This window comes from Panicum virgatum, chromosome 5K (genome assembly GCF_016808335.1).
Source record: "Panicum virgatum strain AP13 chromosome 5K, P.virgatum_v5, whole genome shotgun sequence".
NCBI lineage: Eukaryota > Viridiplantae > Streptophyta > Magnoliopsida > Poales > Poaceae > Panicum > Panicum virgatum.
The window spans coordinates 1,006,997-1,027,308 of NC_053140.1; the positions used below are offsets into that span (position 1 = coordinate 1,006,997).

Here is a 20,312-nt window from a genome sequence, read left to right on the forward strand (position 1 = left end):
ACGGGAAGGGTGCTAAGGTGCACCAAAACTTTTTCTCCCATTCGTTCTTTTTTTTAGGAGTAGAGATAGAGACAGAGAAGAGAAGAGATTTTACAATGTGCTACCCCAAATAATACACATCAGAAAAAAATCCCTTCAAGACAACATATCAACAACAAAAAAAGAGTGCGTAATGCACGCTTCTTTATTGAATCATCATTTACCAGCTTTTCCTCATGAGCGTGAACAGTACGTGCACATGGTATAATGAATCCAATGGAATCAATATTATCACATCACAGCGTGAAAAGAAAACCAAAAGATTATACATTCAAATAATGTTACAAGTGTAAGATCATCAAACAAGAAAAATCGCAAAAATAGGGGAGACAATATATTAGACCGCCCGCGCTCTCGCTCATTCTCTCATGAAGCTTTCTTCGTCTTGGCAATGCTAAGTAGGTCACCAAAAAGCTTGTCTTCAGGCTTCGTCGGCCGCATAGGTTGCCCCGTGGAGGGTGCCGTCTGGTAGGACGAGCTCATCCCCATGTACGAGTTGTCCTGCACGGAGAGGCCATACATCCTCTGAGACAGGTTGTTCGCACCAGGGTACCCATACATTCCCGGCGTTCCCTGGTTGTAGTAGTGTGCAGCAGCCACCGCGGGATGCTGCATGTACCCCGCCAACCGGCCACCATACATGGGTTGCTGTTGAGGCATTGCTCCGTACTGTGCCCCTGGCATCTGTTGTGGATACATCATGGCTGGCTGCGATCCGCCATACATTTGTGAAGGTTGCATGCCGGGGAATTGCATGCCTGGCATGGAGGCTGGAGGTAACAAACCAAATTGCTGGTTCCCGAAGCCGGCAGCTTGGCCAGGCTGCATCGCTTGAGGCAACGAGACTCCTTGTTGGTTGTATATTGGCTGGGTTTGTGGGACTCCCATATGGTTCATCTGTGGTTGCTGTGGCTGCTGCATGCTGCCGATCTGGCCTGCTGGCAGAGCCGGGAGAGGTTGCATACCTCCCCCCAATTGGCCATTTGGCAATTCATTGGTTGCTGCTGACTGAGCTTCCCAAGGAGGTGGTGGAAGGGATCCACTTTGGTCATCTACAAAATTTGGATGCAATAGTCGTGTTTACAGACATTTCAAAGATGAATACAAATTACAAAATGGGGAGGAACAGATACGAAACAGAAAAAAGGGTAAAGGTCTGCATGACTTGCCATACCATAGCTCTGGGCTTGCTGTGGTGGGGGTGCAGGACTGGCAACTTGACCATTCCAACCAGAACTCATGTTATTAAACTGGGGTGCCTGCTCGTAAGATGTCCCAACATTCACAGCACCCCCGTTTGGATAGAGCGGTGCTGCCTGCTGAGGCTGTTGTGGCTGTAACGGATGCTGTGCTGGAGTATTGTATGGCTGTGATCCCGGCATAGTGGAGCTTGAATTGAGACCAAAGGGATCAGCTGGATGAGCGTTGCTGTTGGCAGTGTTATTTTGTGAAAATGCGTCGACGATTGCTAGCGCATTTTGATTTGATGGAGTAGAGTCAGCGAGAGGATCAGTGACTGGAACAAGCGCAAGCGGATTTTCTGCTGTAGTAGGGGTATCGTCCCAGCTGAGAAGATCAATGCCAAGATCGGATTTGGGTGCAGAGGTTGCTGTGCCATTTGAAACTGGTGGTGCTGGAAGCGCTAATTGCTCAAAAGGAGATTGGTCACTTGTACTGTTACAAGACAATGAAAAGAGAGGGTAGTAATTAGAGAAGTCACATGGAAAAACTAATAAAATAGGAAAAACTATGGAATTTGTCTATACTAAATAGCATGATTAGTTCAGAACATAGAATGCCTAGCTATGAAGGTTATTGAATCAAAAAATGAGCCAACACTAGTTTGAACTTGCTTTCAGCATGTATGCACAAAATCAAACAGCACTTATAAACATTTATGAATAATTAAGAATTTGCAAAAGTGATAGTAGCAAACCTTTGCTTTGGCTCATTTTTTGAATCTTGGCTTGTGGGGTCCTCAATATCTATGAGTCCTTTTTCTTTCTCTTTGTCTCTGTTAGCGTCCTGGTTGGCAGAGTCCTCAGTATCAACAAGCGCTTGCAGAGACTTTGGTTTTTTCTCCACTCGGACTGCAATGCCAGCTGCTATTGCATCATGCTTCGCAAGAACACGTTGCAAATCATCATTCAGTGCAAGCCCCTGCGACATAAGTTCCTCATCCCTGCAGAATGTGGCAAGCAGCATTCTAATATAAGCACAGCTGTTGTCTGGTTGGGCCAAGAAACCACTGATGGTTTTAGAAATGCCATTCACTGCCATAAGATATACTGCAAATTCAGAGAAAAGTCCACTCACGTGGAAGTATTAACTAGCTGCACCACTCTCTGCTTGTAAGTGCGACATTGATCCACAAGCTCCACAATTACCTCCTGCCTTAGTCCCTGTGTATAGCATGTTAAAAATATAATCAATAAGCCTAACAGATCAAGAGGAGATTGATAGGAATATAGCTGGGGCTTTATTGGTTGAGTACGGCATAAATATAGGAAGTAAATCATGTAATTGCATTTTTAATTAGAGATCACTGTTTTATTTCTATGTGGAATTTTCATTCATACCACCAGTTGAGGGACACTTTTCATCTATACCATATGGCTAGTCAATGCCATGCATAGACAGGGTGGTGTTATAAGTTAAAAGAAAATATTCCTACTTATGTTTAGTTCGATCTAAATGGGTAAAACTGATTAGCTAAAGTACATGAATGCCCAACATGCTCCAAGACATAAAACTGAAGGTAGGCATGCTAACAGTTATTTTGCATGCTTCAGTACCAGCCCTTACCACATTACCTATACACTCTATGCTTCAGTATTTCAAATGAGATCCAATAAATAAAAATGAAAATGTTCCACAGTATGGTATGTTACAACAAGTTACCTATAAGTTACAACAAGGTCATCTTTAAGACTAAAACTGGTTGGCACATCTTTCTAAAAACAAAACAAGATGGAAAATTCCTTTATATATACAAATCCAGAAGCAAGTAATCATATTTTTTCCCTTGAAAGTACAGGAGAGCTGAGCCATCATTATATTAAGAAGAGAAGCAATAAATTATAATGGCATGCTCCACCGTTGGTTGTAACTTTATACATGAAAGAAGTCAAATCTCTGTGCGGCATGCGTCGATAAAAAAGGAGACATGCTAAGGGTGCTCTGGTACCTCTCTGTTTCCTGGGTCTAAAGCATTCAGCATCTCTGCTAGCACATCCATGATACCGCGAGCATTCTGAATCTCTGACATGCTGCAAATATAAGAATTCATTCAGTATAAAATACAAATGCATTCGAAAGAACAGGATGCGTTTTCTCATGGAAATTTGTGTGCCATTGGAAATCTGCTGCTTAGCTCACGTTGTATATGTGTATGCAACAGGTATATATGTGTGCGACAATTGCCACCCAGCGGCCTTTATGTGCGCACCACTACACAGTGTTTGTGTGTCACACACACAAATAACGAGTTTGGCATGCACACAAACATGCATATTCTCAAGAAGTCAAGATGTCCACTAGGCACACTACTAGAGGGGCAAAGACTAGTTATGGCAGATTATGCCAAGAAGATTATCTGGTTATGCTGAAATAGTACTCTCTATTAATGATCTACCACTATTAACAGTTTCTAGTTTTTTACATGACAGATCATTCTATATGATGAGCACATGAAAAGTCAATGATAAGTCACCAAATAACAAGTAGATAATAGAAAAAATAATAATAATAGCAGACAGTTTGTTATATTTCATTCAGCTTTACCTCAATCAAACCACAATCTCGGTAAAAAAAGATTTGGCAGAAGAAGAATTTTATAGAAACATTTATCCAAATCTAGTATGCATTGTGGAGCTGTTATTGTGGGTTAGATTATGATAGTAAGAGTCTAAGAGAGAATAGTGAAACGATCAATTGCGAAACTCTTTCAGTGAAGAGAATGAAAAGAAAAATATCTACCAACGCAAAAAATGAAAATGAAAAGTAAAAGAACATACCTCAAAGCAGGAAAGTCATTGGCAGCAGAAGATTCAGCTTCCTCTTGTTGATCAGGACTACGCATATTCCTTGCTGCTTGAGACTGACCATTAAACAAAGGCGCTGGTTTCTCAGATCTCTTGGGAAATTCAGCTCCAGCTCGCTGCAAAGGCAGAAATATAAGATCATAATCGTGTCAAAATGTCAAATACACCACAGATCAATTGAGTCATAGAATCAGGCTTCAAAAACATACCACCAACTCATGGTACGCCGCATAGTATTGCGGATATCTTGCACGTGGTCCCCCAAAAGCTTCCTGCCATGTATCTATTAGCACCAATACCTTCTCTTTGACACGAGGATCAGACTGTAACATGAAAAGAAAATGCCATCAGAAGTTGTGGATCATTAGAATAATTATTGTAGTTTTTAGTGGATCATTAGAATAATTATTATAGTTTTACAAGCACGAAGCAGACTGAACCTTCTTCTTCACTATCTTCACCATCTCATGCAATATATCTCTCTCTGCAACATGCATGTGGAGTATATCACCACAGTTCTTGATAACAGTTTCCAACAGCTGAAATAGAGAAATATTATCAAAAAGATAATGATGATATTTTGCAACACATACTCATACTACAAAAGCTAGTCCTGCACCAGCTACATATCCTGAATCTCCGAAAAACCATTAATAAATAAAGAGTTCTTGAACTCGAACCAATAAAATGAATTGGGCGTTGATTATTTATTGGTGGGATTGAACAAGGAAATCAAAATGTACAAGTAGAACTGAATAAAATTAACAGGGTTCAAAGGCTAGAATAAATAGTGCAACCATGTTCAGCAAGATCTTCACTATGCTTGATCGCAAAAAAAAAAAAATCTTCACTATGCTTAATTATGCTAATGGTGTTGCAGGATGCATGAGTATGATGATTACATGAGAGTAACTGGGTAGCCATGAAACACAGGAAAAAGTCTGGAAATGTAAAGTGCAACATAACTGAACACAGAAGAAAAATGCAAATGTATAAGACAGCAGAGAACCAGGGTTTTGACTTTATGGAAGCAGCATATAAGAACAAAATATTTTGAAATAACAGTTACCAATAGCCCCTGCACTTTGTAGTTTGGAGTAGATGACAAGGTGAAGATAGACTTACGGTCAGTGCAAGGAGTTGGACTTTCGGATTTTTGTGCCCAATTCGTTTTTTTAGCGCCTTGACAACATCTTTTGATTGCCTGTTATAAAAAAAAAGATATGAAGCATCAATAACAAACTGACATTGTGGTTCATTTTGCTGCCAATGCATCACCAATTGACAAAGTGATAACAACGAGTCAATTTCTCTTCATTAGAAAAAAAGTATAATTGTATCTTGTCACTTGACCGAATCAAGCAATGAAGCATCACGGAGCAGTGACAGGCAATCCTCCAATTATCATCAATTCAACGCCGACACAGGAGAAACTCCTCTAACCGTCCTTGGGGTTGGCGGGTGGAATCAGAATGGTAATTGATCGTAGAATTAAACCAGATTCAGCGCTCGCAACCCATGATCCTGGCAGGCAGCCGGCCCAATAATTACATCCTAATAACTGAAGGGCTCAAATTAGGCTGCCGCCATTTCCGGGATCAAGCCCGACATAAAATCACATTTGACGACGAAACCGGGAAGCTGAGGCACCGAATCTGGCAGGGCAACACCGAACCCTGGGGCGCAAGGGGCGGAATCTGGGCGGGGGAAGACAAGAGAGCGAGGGAGTACCCGGGGTCGCGGTTGCAGATGTCGCAGATCTCCATGTTCTTGGCCCAGTCCGGGCCGATGAGCATGTCGCTGGTGGCCCGGTCCACCATGGAGCCCGCCATGGCTCCGACGGTGGCGTCGGCGGGTGGCAGCGGCGGGTCGGGGCCGGCGCGGGGGTAGCGGCTGCCCTGCCCTGGAGGCCGCCGGGAACCACCTCCACCACCGCAGCAGCAGCAGGACCAGATTGGGCGCGTTCCTTTCGTGGGTGGTGGGCGGGGCGGGGCGGCCCGCCCCCTTTTTTACCCTCCTGTTTTTTTTCCCTTCCTCTCTCTCTGTTTTTTTCGTTTTTTCTTTTCTCCCTTGTGCTTCTACGCGAGTGCCGGAGAAGGAAGAAAGGAAGAAGAGGAGGAGGTGTTATGCGAGCGGTTGCTCGCTTTTAAGGCTGGCCTGGCCAACCTAACAAACGCACGCAGACGCAGGGTGTGGTGGATCAATGTATGTGGGTGTCGTCCAGCTCAGTTTTTGGCCACCCTTTGCTTGCTTGCATTATTGTTGAGCTCATGTGGGTGGGTGTCGTCCATGGAATCTTCATCTTTGTGTTGCATATATATATATATATATATAAGAAAAGAAAGAGCTCCATGGAATCTTGTCCTTTGCCGTTGCGGAGGTCGGAGGAGCTGCCGAGCCGAGCGTGTGTGATTGCAATGCCAATTGCTCTCGCATCCACAACGAGTGACTAGAGGCTGAGGTTCCCGCGGTTACTGTACGCCGACGTTGCATGCAGAACAAGCTCGAGCGCCGCTTCACCCATTGGCCATCTGGCCGGCGGCGGCGGCGGCCGTTGCCGCCGTGCCGTCGCAGCAGGCGGATCGACGTGCCTTTGCCGGCCGGCCTCTCCTCCCCTCGCGCCAAACCCAACCGCCCACGCAACGGCACCCACAACACGAGGCGGGCCGAAAACCACGCGGGCCGCTGCTGATCCAACCAGCCCAAACACCAGCGAAATGGGCCCACGCGGCCTGCATCTCGAGACCCTTCTCCGCAGCCCGCAAAACCCCCAGACCCTTCTCCGCTCCCCCTTTCCTCCATCCATCTCCTTCCCTCCCTCCCCGCGCCGCCGCCGCCGCCCTCCCCGAACCCTAACGCCCTCCCTCCCTCCCCTCCCCCACCATGGCGGCCGCCTACGACCGGGAGGACGGCCTGGCGCCGGCGCCTCCTCCGCACGCGGCGGACGCCTACGACCCCAACTACGTCCCGGACTCCGTCAAGACCTTCGTCGTGCACCTCTACCGCCACATCCGCGACAAGAACGTCTACGAGATCCACCAGATGTACGAGGGCGGCTTCCAGCGCCTCTCCGACCGCCTCTTCCGCGACGCGCCCTGGCCGTCCGCCGAGGCCGTCGCGCCCTACTGCGACGGCGACCACGTCTTCCTCCTCCTCTACAAGGAGCTCTGGTACCGCCACGCCCACGCCCGCCTCTCCCCGCTCACCGCCGCCCACCGCGCCGAGTCCTGGACCAACTACTGCGACCTCTTCAGCGTCGTGCTCCACGGCGTCGTCAACATGCAGCTGCCCAACCAGTGGCTCTGGGACATGGTGGACGAGTTCGTCTACCAGTTCCAGAGCTTCTGCCAGTACCGCGCCAAGCTCAAGAACAAGACGGAGGACGAGCTCAACCAGCTCAAGCAGTTCGACAAGGTCACTTCTTCTTCTTCTTCTTTACAATTACAATTCTGTTTGTTATAATACTATACTATAGATTTCCTTTCTTTCTTTTTTCGTGCCCCTGACTGATGAATGCGTGCTTAGCTGAAATGCGCAGGCTTGGAATGTGTATGGCGTTCTCAACTACCTCCAGGCGCTGGTCGAGAAGTCCATGATCACGCAGATCCTCGAGAGGGAGAAGGAGGGCCTCGAGCAGTTCACCGCCACCGACGGCTATGACTACGAGGGAGGGAGCAATGTGCTCAAGGTGCTCGGCTACTACAGCATGATTGGCCTGCTCAGGATACACTGCCTCCTCGGGGATTACCACACTGGCCTCAAGTGCCTTGCACCCATTGACCTCAACCAGCAAGGGGTCTACACCATCGTCATTGGGAGCCACATCTCCACCATCTATCACTATGGCTTCGCGAACCTTATGATGCGCAGGTACAGTACCTGACCATTGTCGATCCATGGGGTGCTTGTAATCCTAATGCATTGAGTTGGGCATATTACTTGCCATCCTTGGTGCAAATGCTGAGCATCCTTTGGTTCATTTTGGTCTAACTTTAGATATATACATTTTACAAATACAAAGTGGTAGGTGTGCTGAGGATTATCTGAGGGATGATTAGATATCAATCTTGAACATAATTTTTTGGTTGAAGCATTTGCTTGTCCCGTCAGATGAGCCTTACCAAATTCACTTGTTATGCCTTGTGTATGCCTAATGCTAGGGGTTTGGTTTTGAAATATTGTGCAAGGCTTTCAGTAGTCTTATATGCTGTTCTTAGAAATAGCATCATTGTCTATTGTTCTTGTGCCTTACTAGACATGAGCTAAGGAACGCTAAATGCTTTATGGCCATAGCTATAATAGCCCAGCTAGGCAGCTAGCCGTTCGAATCATTTCATTTAACTGAATCCTAGATTTCAACACTCATTCTTGGAATATGAACCTAGAATCTGCATTCCTTTTTGCTGCTCTATGATGAAATTGCCCAAGTTGTGAGTTCTCTTAGCTGATATGTAATTTTTTTTAATAAATAAATCTAGGTATGTTGATGCCACACGTGAATTCAACAAAATTCTGCTATATATCCTCAAGTACAAGCAGTACCACCAGAAGTCTCCTCAGTATGATCAGATACTGAAGAAAAATGAGCAGATGTATGCATTGTTGGCAATTTGCCTGTCTTTGTGCCCACAGAACAAGCTTATAGATGAAAATGTTAGCACCCAGCTGAAAGAAAAGTATAATGACAAGATGACAAAGATGCAGAGGTATGATGATGAAGCATATGCTGCCTATGATGAATTATTCTCGTATGCTTGCCCCAAGTTCATTACTCCATCACCACCAGTTCTGGATCAGCCACTTACAAACTATAACCAGGTACTGATTCTGGTGAAAATGGTATTACTGTAATTCTTGCCCTTGGAGTGTATTTTAGTTTTGGGCATTTCTGGTTGTTTGGCACACATTTACTTTAGTCGCATGGCCTGCTTGAGTTGTTACATCATATTAGTGAAAGAGATGCAAGTTCTTGGCCCCCTTTTACTGTTGTTATTACTACTTTAACACTATTACTGCCTAGTCTTTTCTATGCTCTGACCTGGTATTTGTCGGGTTTGATCTATACCGGATGGCACTAATAGGCTTTTATTGTCTTTGGCAGGATGCATATCGTCTTCAGTTGAAGCTATTCCTCTATGAAGTAAAGCAGCAGCAGTTGCTCTCTGGGATACGGAGTTATCTGAAACTATATTCAACAATAACCATTGGTAAACTTGCCCAATACATGGAAGTGGATGAGGCAACACTAAGGTCCATATGATAAGTAATTTACACTTCTGTTTACTGATTCTTTTAGGTGATTTGCGATTGATGAATTAGCTCAAATGTTTGGACAGGTCAATCCTGATGACATACAAGCACAAAATGCATGCAGTGGACAGTGATGGAAAGATAGTATCCAGTGCAGACTTTGATTTCTATATTGTTGAGGTAATGCTTTCTAATGTTTGCTTTTGCCCATGCCACTTGTTTATGTACTTGGTGTACCACTGTTAATTGGGGGATGTTTTGTCTTCAGAATTCTAACCTTGGTGTGGTACTAAATTGTCTCTCTTTTTGTGATAAAATCTGCACCATGTGATATTTGTGCTGGTACATTTAGCTGCTGCGAGCTTTTTCCATGGGGATGTACTTGAATGTGACCTTTTGTGATGTACCTTGTTCGTGCGCAATCTTTTAACCTCATTTGTCTGCGCCTAATAAAAGTGCAAACCTCTTGTTGGCATATGTACAGTACATAATTGTCGTGGGCTTTTGGGGGTACCCACAGCCGGGTGGCGGAACGCACCCGCCTAATTTTAGAGGGAAAGTACTCGGGAAAGTGCTGAGCGATTAGGCCAATCTAGCTTGGGGGCAAGAACACAAGAACACTCGGGTTTTGAGTGGTTCGGGCCGCCGAAGCGTAATACCCTACGTCCACTGTGAGGTGTATTGCTCTTGGTATGAATGAGTCTATCCTCTGCCCAGCTGGGCCGAATCTTCCTCTAGCGAGCGTCTCCCTTTTATAGACCAAGGGGACGCATACACAGGCATTCAGACCCCGGCAGGTGGGTCTAACGTGGATGTATAGTATACTGCGCAGAAAGCTTCAATGGAGCTACAGCGGTTGAGAATCTCTTCTTGGATACGTTTCATCGCCCTGTAGACTATCTTGACCGAAGGGAGTCTTTATTTGTCCCATCAGCGAGGCATCCGTTGGGGCAATGAGCATGCGGCGTAGTCTGTCAAGGCTACCATGTAGGCGTCATAATGGGCGAAGCCGAGCCATCATGCCCAACTGGCATAGTAGACTGACATACGCGGCGTGGGCGGTGCCAGCGACTGCACTGTGCGCCTTGGTAACACGCGACCAACAGTGCAACCTGGCAAAAGCCGCCTCGGGCTCTGCTGTGGCAAAGCGCACTTCCGCCTACCGCATTGAATGCGGTAGGTAGGCGAGTCTTCTAGTGGAAGCCACGCGGCTTCGCGCGCGTGCCCGCACCTGCGGACACGTGGCGGCTCCTGGGCGCGGCTCCGGACCAGCCCAGGCGGGGTGTCGGATAGTATATGGGGATCCGGGACCCGGCGGGGGTCCGGTACTCCCTGGGAGGTTCGGGGCCCCCAGCTGTTTTGGCTGAGGGCTACCTCCTCCGGGACACGTGGCGCCACCGGACCTTCCCCAAGCGGGGAGCGGGTCCGGGCCGTTTGCCGGGAGAGTAGGGCTCCGGACCACAGGGGTTCGGCTGTTCGGCCGTCAGGGCATAGTTAAGGATAACTACGAGACCCTTGCCTAGACACAGCAAGAGGGGGTACCCCAGTCCTGGTGTACCGACAATAATATTATACAAATTTGTATGATTAATTACTTCTACACTGTTTTCATGGTGCAGGATGTTATTCATGTTGTGGAGTCCAAACCTACAAAGAGTCACGGTGATTACTTTTTGAGACAAATTTTGAAGGTATTGGCCCATCCCAGTTTGTCAAATTTATAATCTAACAGACCTACCCTCTGTTCCCATTTTTTGAATGTTTTATTTGGTTTCTGACGAATGATCTGATTTCTATGCCCACAGTTTGAGGAAATGATTGGTGAACTGGAGAAAGTACAGTTTGACTGAGCTAGTGATCATGGAGGGAAATGCCATTTCTTCCTTTTTTGCTAATATAGGAAAAGGCGTTTATGATGGCTGGTATTAGCGAGTTATGTTTGTGCCTTTTGTACTCCTTGTGACTTAGTTGAGACCTGGTCATTTTGTACTTTTTTTTTTGCTGAAATCTACTTTGCATCTCGTCCAGGCTCTATTAGTTGAATTGTGATACCTATATGGGTCTTCCTTTGCCTGGATGTGCATATCAACAGGTTCAATTTATGTTTGGCCTGCATCTGTTTGCAAAATAGACCCTATGCTGAAATCTCCTGATCTGGTGTCAATGCGCACGATTGGTGAGGCCATTACTCGTCAGATTTTGAACTTCGATGGTATACAGAAACCTGGTCGGTGCATATAAAAGGTTAATGTTTGATCACTAGGGTTCGGTCAGATCAACTTTGGTGCTATTATTCGCAGAAAAAGAAATAGCAGTCAAATTTGTCAGTATTGCTCATGATGCAATGTGAAACTTTGATATTTTTCTTTATTACAAAGTGCAGAATCTTCCGAAACACAGGTGCACTCTTGAATACAGGTCTGTTCAGAATTTACTATTCTTTAGGATATGAAGAAGGTACATGGAAATATTTGTGACCTCCCGGTATACAAAACAAAATTAAATGACTGAATGTAGATAGATCAATTCGCAAAAACACACGCACACGGGTTCTGTTCAGGTTGGCCTGGGCTCTTGGAGCCTGCACGTATGATATGAAGATTCAAGTGCCAAGAAACGCCTCCAATGTAAACTACCACTACTAACCAATAGTAAATTAAATTTGAATGATACATAAGTTAACAGTCCACTGATACTGCCGCCTTTGGGAAGCTAGTTTCTGGGCTGAGACTGTACGCTGAAATAACGGTAACAACTGACAATACACAGTAACAAATGAGAACAATGAGCTCTAGGAACATGCATGTACATACGGTTATGTATTATTGGGACATATCTGGTGTATCTCTCACAAGTCTACCTATCGAAAACTTCTCAGGTTTGGGGAGGAAAGAATCGGTGAGCTAACAGATCTTCCGAGACAGCTGCCAAGTCTCTTATCTGCTGCCTTTGCAGGTGTGGAATATTCGTCGAAATCCAGGACTCGTGCCTCGGCCTGTAATATTAAATGGAATTAGAATGTTTGATCTTTAAAGATAAAGCTATATCATATTGATAGTTGCTCCCACACTATGACTTGAAATTGCTAAACATAGTTGTGATGGGATAATTCAGACAAATAGCTATGCACATTAATTTATGGGGAATCAATATTATATCATATTGATAGCTGCAATCACAGCTCCCATACTAGTGAGTTATGCAAAGAATCACTGAAAATGACGACGAGCTAGGCTTTCTTAGAGAGAGTGTTTCATGATAGTCAATTTACTATTAAGCCGTTGATGATTACGCACCATGATTTTGGTCTGTGATTTTCTTGTCCCTGGCTCCTTATCATCTCTATTCTCCTTGTTTTCTTTATCAAAGATTCTGCTGCCGCTTGCTAGCACCTCACAGGCCTCCACTGCAGCAGCAGCACTTTGCTTACTTATCTGCTTCACTAATCCTAATGCGTCATAAGTTCTGTCTGCTGGGCTGACAAAACCCTGGGTGGAGCATATGGGCACAAATAAATATGTTAACCAAAACAAACAAACAGAACAAGCAGTATTCACTATTTGCAGGTGCTGACAGTGTGAGTAATTAATCACAAAAGACACTTCTCTTGCACAGTTCAAAACTAATAAACATGGTAACTCTTAGGAATTACTTCAAGGTTGAACTAAACCCTAGAGATACAGATCAAATCCCACTATCAAATCAAGCCCTTAGAATCAATAACATGCTCCACCAGATTATATGCTGATTGCAAAAAGTTCATCTATGTATGACACAAAATGCCTGTACGAAAATAAAAGTAAAGAAATTAAGAATAAATTTACCTGAAAGTGCATGTGCATATCTATATACCAGGGAGACTTCCATGCAGAAGGAGATTCCAGTCCTTTTTTGACACCTGGGGTATCAGCCAATCTAGCAAAAGCAGCAATTCAGAATAAAATTTGACAATAAGAAACAAATGGCCAAAAGGCAGCGTTCTTCAGACTTCAATGGCAGTGCATCTCTATATCTGTACTGTCCTAATGAAGTTTTCACTAGAAAAAACTGACTTATGAAAAAAAAAGAACAGAACGCTAGAAGGCAGTGTTCTTTAATATTTGAAATAATTCCATTACATGGGTCAGTAGCTAAATGACTCATGATAACTTTTGACAGCTATGAAAGCTATCACGGAGTCTTCTGATTTCCTAAATAGAATTGACAGCATTTTTCTCCACTAATGGACAAAACTAAACATAATCAATTTCTTAATTTTTTCCATGATCCAATTTCTTATTTAAGGGGGACTTAGCAACTCTACAAAGTATGCAAGGTAATAATTCATCACATTGACGCTTTCTAAGCTTCTAGCAAGCAAAGAAGGGAATCATCATTCACTAATTGCTAATTGTTGTGAAGCATGCTACAACTTAGTTTTCGCATACTCTGAAGCCTGAACTGATTAACAAACAAAAGAAATAGATAATTAAACAAGTAAAACTAGTGGGGCATCTTACAAGTTCACATATTCATAATTCGCATTGATGCATGGTGATGATTTCTCAACAACTAGTTCTGCAGGCTTTGGTTTTGAACTAACTGCTTCCTTGCAGGATGACAAAGATTCAGGCTTTGCACCATGATCAGCGGCAATGATGTCATTGCAGTTGTGCTCAACAAGAACACCGACAGGTTGCTGCATTAAACAATATCAGTAAGAAGAAAATGAAGTGCAAAAGTTATTTAGCTAGTTGGCATGCCATAAAGATTCATTTCTGAAGGCCCCATTGCAGCTGGAATTCAGAAATTATATGGCTGCTACATTTTTTCTTCTAAAGGAGTATGGTACTACCAACTGGTTAGGTATCATATCAAAGAATTCGTTTAAATGTACTTACTAAATTGTCTGGCAGATCAGTATTAGGATTGGCAACATTTAATGAGGAACAATGTTGCCCTCCTTGTTTGTTTCCTCCATTTTGTGCATCTCTTGCCTGTTCAGGTGCTCCATTGAAATTTTCCCTGTTACCATCAGAGAACTTAAGTTTCTCATCTAGATGTTGTTCAGCACACGCAACTGATTCAGGAGCAGTTGCTTCATCTTTGGTTGCATTCATGGAACATGTGGCTGCAATCATATAGGAGATGTCTGTCATCTCCTTTGCAATCCCAGATTTCTTCTCAATTCTTTTATCTGGAGTAGGAGATAATAGACCTCTCTGTCTTTTCTTCATTATTGATGGTGTGCATGGGAAGCTTTCGGCAGCACTCTTTAGCACACCTGGGCTTTCATCATGTGTCGGGGATCCCCATAATCTTAAAGGAGTGGGGACATTCATGGTTGACCTCATCCACTGCCGAATACCAAGGGGACTAAATTCTTGCATATCAGCAGATGTTACAAGATCGCAACTGATAAATGGGACATCCAAACCTGGGAACCGAGGAGGTTCATAAAACAGAGCTCCCTCACCCTTCTTTTCATCTGGCCCAATATCCATGTCTTTCGGTAACTGTTCTTTCACTGTACTGGCCACAGGTTCTTCAGCATCTGTCGACTGTTGGCTCTTGCAGTTTGTAATGCTCTCGGTCATTGTGAAAGCCCCAGGTCTGTCATCACTGCTCCCAGGTTTAACAGATTGCTCAGCATCACAAAAAGAATTGTTTGAGCATGTGATTATCTCTGCCTCAGAATCTCGCATTTCTATTGGCTCAGATCTATTTTCGGGTGCATCAGATAAACCATCTAAACTTATAAAAGAGGGAGATATTGTCGCCAGTGTACTCTGTTCGTACACAGTTTCCATCATACTGGACGGATTTGATGTGTGTAATGTGTACGGCTGTGCCAAAAAGTTGGTGTCCGTTTCAGAAGTATCTGGCGGTTGATTTAGTCCTGATGAAGAATCACCATCAATTGTATCTCCTGAAATTAATGTTTGCAAGGACACATCTTTCCAAAGTTCAGATTTCAGACTATCAGCATCAGAGATTAAATGTAGTTTCTGCTCAGCGTCAGAAACACTGGATAGCACAGAGAAAGGCATTTCCTGCGCAACACCATATGGTACCATGGACTTTTCTTGATTTGATGTGCTGCAAAGAGTTTGGTCATCTGCAAACACAGAATTACCTGACCCTTCATTTACATCCATCTGCAGGTCCATTCTTTGAGAAAATGACGAAGAAAGATGGTGATGCCCATCAGGCAAAGCAGATCCTACAGCCTCTATTGAAGTATAGCATGCCACCTGACACATGGAAGAGTGAGAGTCGTGTGCTTCTCCCTTGTTGGCATCTACATTTACTTGTAATTCACAGCTCAAGGCTACATTAGTGTTATGAGCATTGCAACCACTATCTCCATTGTTCTGTAGGTTCAAAGCAGATAAAGAGTTGCATTGTGCAGGGCATTCGATCACGGGGAGGCACGGGACTTGTGAAAGCAAGCCAGAAGATATGTAAGAATCAACCTTTTTCTTTACTGAACTGTTCCAGTGATTTTTTATCGCATTATCCGTCCTGTAGGGGAAATAGAAATTACCGATTCAACGATTTTGGTAGTCTAGAATAGTTCATTTCCTAACAATGAGAGTTATTATGCAATAGTAACATATAGCTCAATTACATTTGGTTGTAACAGTGAGCGGACACTTGTGTTAGCAAAATGACAGGAAAGCGTAAACAGATCATCGTGTGTCCTCTTTGTTTACAGTAAAAGTTCACATTTTTTACTTGATCATAATATGCATGCCATTTATCAGATATAAAACAGCTCCTTGGCTGATATTAAGGAAAACATATAGTTACCTTCCAGGTAAAAACTTCGTCAGTTCAGCCCATTTATTTCCATACATTCGATGAGCGTGAATGAGAGTAATCTCCTCTTCCTGCGTCCATGCCTCCTTGTTTATGGCTGGGTTAAGATGATTGTGCCACCTGAATCATACAAGGTAGTCAACTACAGTTATCAGCATCAATTAAGGTATTTGGATTAATATTTAGAATACCAAAAATCGAGTGAGTTTACAAAGGCATATTGTATAATGCCTAGATCTCAATTAGATAACAAGACGTGCTCTGATATTGCTAATTAAGACTGCACTTTTACACACTTTTGAATGTTAATATTTAGTAATGCTACTACTGTGGCATTGTCAAAAGTTGATAGAAAAAACAGCTAGCACTAATACTCCTGTGCAAAAGCAAAACTCCATGAGCTAACATTTGCAGTTAATTTATTCAACATGAAGTTTTTAATGTTTTATACTATGGTTGCTAAGGGAAAAAAGTTTACTTAGATGCAAGCTTGATGAAACATGAAGTAAACAAGAAACTTCCTGTGACATACCGTTCCCGGCATTGCTTTCCTATGCGCCCAGGCAAAGCTTGAGCAATGGTCGACCATTTCTTTGGCCCATATTTGTTTACCATCTGAACTATGATTTCATCTTCCTATAAACAGAAATAGAACAGATTAATGTTAATAGATCATGTTGAAACAGTGATCATGAGATACCTAATGAACAACAAATTCCCTTTTGTCCCAAGAAAGTTGGGTCGCGTATTGCTTCATCAATAGTAATAGAAATAAAGCCAAAGTAAAAGAAATCAAATAGGGTGCTTACTTCTTTCGACCATGGCCCCTTGACCAATTCAGGATTTAGAACCTTTTGCCACCTGTGCAAACATTGTACATCGGTTCTGTCTGGAAAACATTCCGCTGGAAAAGTAGAAGTTGTCAAGGCTGGGACTTAGGACAAGAGGCAGCAAGGGGTTCTTGTTTACAGAAACAGAAGAACGAATGGTAGAGAGCACAAGTTAATGAAGCAAGGCAATGCTCTCTTTTGCATGAACATATAGGAGTAAGATTTGAAGAATACGCAGCTTGGTACATTTCGCCCATTGCGCTAGATCATAAGATAAATCTAGCGACATATCACAGTGTTGAGAATCATTGGAGAACAGTCAGATTGAAATGCATTAAATCTCCTAAATAACTACAATGCAACTACCAAACCGTTCCTGTGACAAGCATTATCCGCAATGTTCCCTAATGATAAAGCATGTTTTGTAACCATAAAGCAAACCTGAACAGAAGAACAGGAAAGTTAAAAGGAAATTAAAATCATGGTAGAAAATGCAGTCCTAAAGAGAGATCAAAGCATCACACAGATGCACATAAATATTGTAGAATGGCCAGCTTGCTGACAAATTGTGTCCGTCTAATCTAAAAACTGTCTGATTCTAACCCTGCTGCCTACACTTTGGCTTACTGTTTCTCTGAAAAGCTAAAGAGATAGAAGTTCTATAGTGCAAATGAAGAAATAACATTACATGACAGATTTTCTACAAAAACGAGTTGAGCAAATTTAATACTTTGTCTTGTGCATATAGCATGATCCATAGAATGTACCTATTTTTTTCCAGTTTTTTCCTTGGTATGTCTGAACTGCGCGGGACAATATAGCATCCTACATTTTAATAGCAAACACACACAATATTAGGCATTCAAAAAATTAACAAAGAAAAAAAAATTGTATACACAGGATTGAGGGTTGTGCAGCATACCTCTTCAGGTTTCCAATTTCCTTTGGTGGAACGCCGAGTCGGACCAGTGGTCCTCCTAAAGATAAAGGGGCAGATAGCCACAAGGAAATTTAGTACAACATACTGTTCATGATTATATGAGAACATCTCCGAGTCTTTTACCCATTGAGTGACCGTTGCCTCTGTGGCTCATGGCTGTTTTCCCCTTCGCGAGAAGCTGGCGGAGGTCCAGGATCCTCTCCACCCTTCTTTGCGACTTTTGCTTTGTCACTTGCCATGATTACTGCAAGAACATTGCATTTAGAATGAAAATAATTTATCATCATATTTTGCATTATCAAATAATCTCTAGGAAGGAAAGAACAATCAATCCGAAGCAAAATCACCTCGAGCATTATGAACATAATCCCACATTTTAACTACACACAAGTACACAACCCACCCACAACCTTCCCAATAGCATTGCAACCACTATCTCCGTGCAACCATGCCAAAGATGATGATGACAGCGAGCTGATGAATCCCTGTACCTCCCCAAGAGCATTGCAACCACTAATCAAACGCGCAGCCTTGGCCATGATAATCCAGAGGTACATCGCCTCAAGCAACAAGATCCTTATGTCTCGTTGTTCACCCTTCCCCTTCCTTGAAGCATGCTGCCTTCACCAAACATGCCGGCCACTCGCTGATACACGGCGGCTTACCGATGGCTCCAAGCCAGCACTGAGACACTAAGGCAGCCAGACTCAGATTCCGCCCAAATCTCTACCTCAACCAAGCGCGACTCTGGAAAAAGGAACCTCCGAGTTCTCCGAGCTCTAAGCCACGAGATCTCGCCTCTCCGTCCAATCCACCTCCACCACCCACACCTCACACTTGAAAGATCGCAACAAGAAAAGACTCACTTGAGAAACTCTCATCACCGGATTCCCCCAGAATCCAGATACACAACAAAATCAGGGGGATCCCACGAGCCCGCAATCATAGGATGAATTCGCAAAAGCAGAGAAATCCCTATTCTCCCCCAAATCATCCACCGAATTCATCCTAGTAAAATCGAAAACGCTGGGAGATCTCATCTCACCGAGTCACCGGGCCTCCGTGACCGACGCCGAGCAGCGAGCACCTCCGGCGACCGAGCCGAGCCGCGCCGCGCCGCATCCAATCCCGCGCCCGGGCGCGTCTCCTCGGCCGCTTCAACCCCCCCGCGAGAGAGCCGACGGAGAGGGGGAGATGCCGACGCCTTCGTCTCACGTCCGCCTCGGAGGTTTCAAATTTGGGGAGGATGCTTCGAAATCAACCCTACGGCCGCTTGACATGTTGGGTGGGTGGGTGCTCTCTAGAGAGTGACGGGGAAGGGGAAGCGGTGGGAGATGGACGGCGGGAGATGGTTACCGGCGGAAGCGGCCGCATCTGGGCCGTCCGTGCCGCTGACTCGCGTGCCACGTCGGCAATATTTGAATGCCAACGGGTGGGATACCGGCTGGGGCGGGTGGGTAGGCGCGTGGCAAGCGTGAATTTAACGGGGGTTACCGGTTCTTTTGGTTTTTTGGCAGAGACGGTATTTATGCGCTGTAAATGGTATTAAAACGAAAATACTGTGAAATAAATTAGATGAAAAGATATAGTATGTCCATGGAAATTTCTGTGTTTTATTATGGTTAGTATTATAAAAATTAACTAGTTAATTCATACTATATTTAAGTAAGGATTAGTGTTTGTGGTTTCTATCTATTTTTTACAAGTACGAGGTTAAAAAACAAAATTTACTGTATTTTACATCCATTAGATTGGCATAAAAATAGATGATGGTAGATTTTTTTTCATGTGGGTAATAAGTTGTTGGCTAATAGTCTGAGGATGTGTTCATTGATAAATATAATCACCCTCTTAAATCACATATTGATTGGGTCATGTGCGATTAAAAACCATACTATTGAACAAGTCTATTGAAGACAAAAATATTCTAAAGAAAGAAATTGTTCTAGAACAAAATAAAATCCTCCAAGATAAGATAAAAATATTCTAGAGATAGAAATTGTTCTACAACAAATAAAAATGTTCCAAAATAAGATAAAAATATGTAAAGGTAAAAATTATTCCGGAATAAATATAACAAAAATATTTTTAAAATATATCATCTAAATATAATCAAGTGTGATAATATATATGACTTGTAGTCGCACGCGCTATGAGTAGACGTACTCGATAATATGGCAAAAAAAGACTCCATGATTTTTAGGCATGCAACTTTTCACTACAAAAGGTTTTAACATGAGGTAGAGGTGGAGGTGAGAGTTGAGATCGCGAGACTGCGTTTGTAAGGGTAGCATGTAGTGGCTGGCAGCGTTTTCTTTAACTCCATGTAGTATGCGTTTGGTTGCAAATTTTTTTTCCCCTTTTCACGAGAGTAGTGCATGTGCACGAGATCTTGATCGTCCTGGTGAC

The 20,312-nt window shown here is 43.6% G+C and overlaps 3 protein-coding genes across 4 annotated transcripts; 1 reads left to right on the plus strand and 2 right to left on the minus strand.

Annotated features, from left to right (window-relative positions):
• Positions 1 to 164: 164 nt before the first annotated feature.
• LOC120705505 (TOM1-like protein 9) lies at positions 165 to 6,198 on the minus strand. The gene is made up of 10 exons (XM_039989877.1): positions 5,814 to 6,198; positions 5,208 to 5,286; positions 4,523 to 4,621; positions 4,292 to 4,405; positions 4,056 to 4,198; positions 3,227 to 3,308; positions 2,356 to 2,441; positions 1,976 to 2,221; positions 1,214 to 1,713; positions 165 to 1,091 (listed from the first exon to the last, which is right to left on the minus strand). The coding sequence occupies exons 1-10, from the start codon at positions 5,912 to 5,914 to the stop codon at positions 406 to 408; spliced, it is 2,136 nt and encodes a 711-aa protein (XP_039845811.1). The 5' UTR covers positions 5,915 to 6,198; the 3' UTR covers positions 165 to 405.
• A 684-nt stretch (positions 6,199 to 6,882) lies between these two features.
• Positions 6,883 to 11,482, plus strand: LOC120705507 (eukaryotic translation initiation factor 3 subunit L-like). The gene is made up of 7 exons (XM_039989881.1): positions 6,883 to 7,496; positions 7,621 to 7,952; positions 8,561 to 8,900; positions 9,184 to 9,332; positions 9,419 to 9,512; positions 10,952 to 11,023; positions 11,138 to 11,482. The coding sequence occupies exons 1-7, from the start codon at positions 6,966 to 6,968 to the stop codon at positions 11,180 to 11,182; spliced, it is 1,563 nt and encodes a 520-aa protein (XP_039845815.1). The 5' UTR covers positions 6,883 to 6,965; the 3' UTR covers positions 11,183 to 11,482.
• Positions 11,483 to 11,958: 476 nt separating this feature from the next.
• On the minus strand, positions 11,959 to 19,170 carry LOC120705506 (transcription factor MYB3R-1-like). Of its 2 annotated transcripts, XM_039989878.1 has the most exons (12): positions 18,949 to 19,170; positions 18,027 to 18,147; positions 17,886 to 17,940; positions 17,731 to 17,788; positions 16,943 to 17,037; positions 16,666 to 16,769; positions 16,125 to 16,253; positions 14,213 to 15,836; positions 13,832 to 14,010; positions 13,157 to 13,247; positions 12,629 to 12,820; positions 11,959 to 12,327 (listed from the first exon to the last, which is right to left on the minus strand). In XM_039989878.1, exons 2-12 carry the CDS (start codon positions 18,140 to 18,142, stop codon positions 12,193 to 12,195), a joined length of 2,778 nt encoding a protein of 925 aa, XP_039845812.1. In that variant the 5' UTR covers positions 18,143 to 18,147; positions 18,949 to 19,170; the 3' UTR covers positions 11,959 to 12,192. The 2 variants fall into 2 exon arrangements, with proteins under 2 accessions (XP_039845812.1, XP_039845813.1); XM_039989879.1 differs by lacking the exon at positions 12,629 to 12,820.
• Positions 19,171 to 20,312: the final 1,142 nt, after the last annotated feature.

Bases quoted from the DNA above. Each gene is read 5' to 3' on its own strand.
- LOC120705505 (XM_039989877.1), bottom strand. From the start codon at position 5,914: ATGGCGGGCTCCATGGTGGACCGGGCCACCAGCGACATGCTCATCGGC. The intron at 5,287-5,813 runs GTACTCCCTCGC...TTTTTATAACAG, and splicing joins ATCTGCAACCGCGACCCCGG to GCAATCAAAAGATGTTGTCA. The intron at 4,406-4,522 runs GTTCAGTCTGCT...TTCATGTTACAG, and splicing joins TGAAGATAGTGAAGAAGAAG to TCTGATCCTCGTGTCAAAGA.
- LOC120705507 (XM_039989881.1), top strand. From the start codon at position 6,966: ATGGCGGCCGCCTACGACCGGGAGGACGGCCTGGCGCCGGCGCCTCCT. The intron at 7,497-7,620 runs GTCACTTCTTCT...TGAAATGCGCAG, and splicing joins AGCTCAAGCAGTTCGACAAG to GCTTGGAATGTGTATGGCGT. The intron at 9,333-9,418 runs GTCCATATGATA...ATGTTTGGACAG, and splicing joins GTGGATGAGGCAACACTAAG to GTCAATCCTGATGACATACA.
- LOC120705506 (XM_039989878.1), bottom strand. From the start codon at position 18,142: ATGGCAAGTGACAAAGCAAAAGTCGCAAAGAAGGGTGGAGAGGATCCT. The intron at 17,038-17,730 runs GTACATTCTATG...CTACTTTTCCAG, and splicing joins AAAAAACTGGAAAAAAATAG to CGGAATGTTTTCCAGACAGA. The intron at 15,837-16,124 runs GTAACTATATGT...TTTCCCCTACAG, and splicing joins ACGAAGTTTTTACCTGGAAG to GACGGATAATGCGATAAAAA.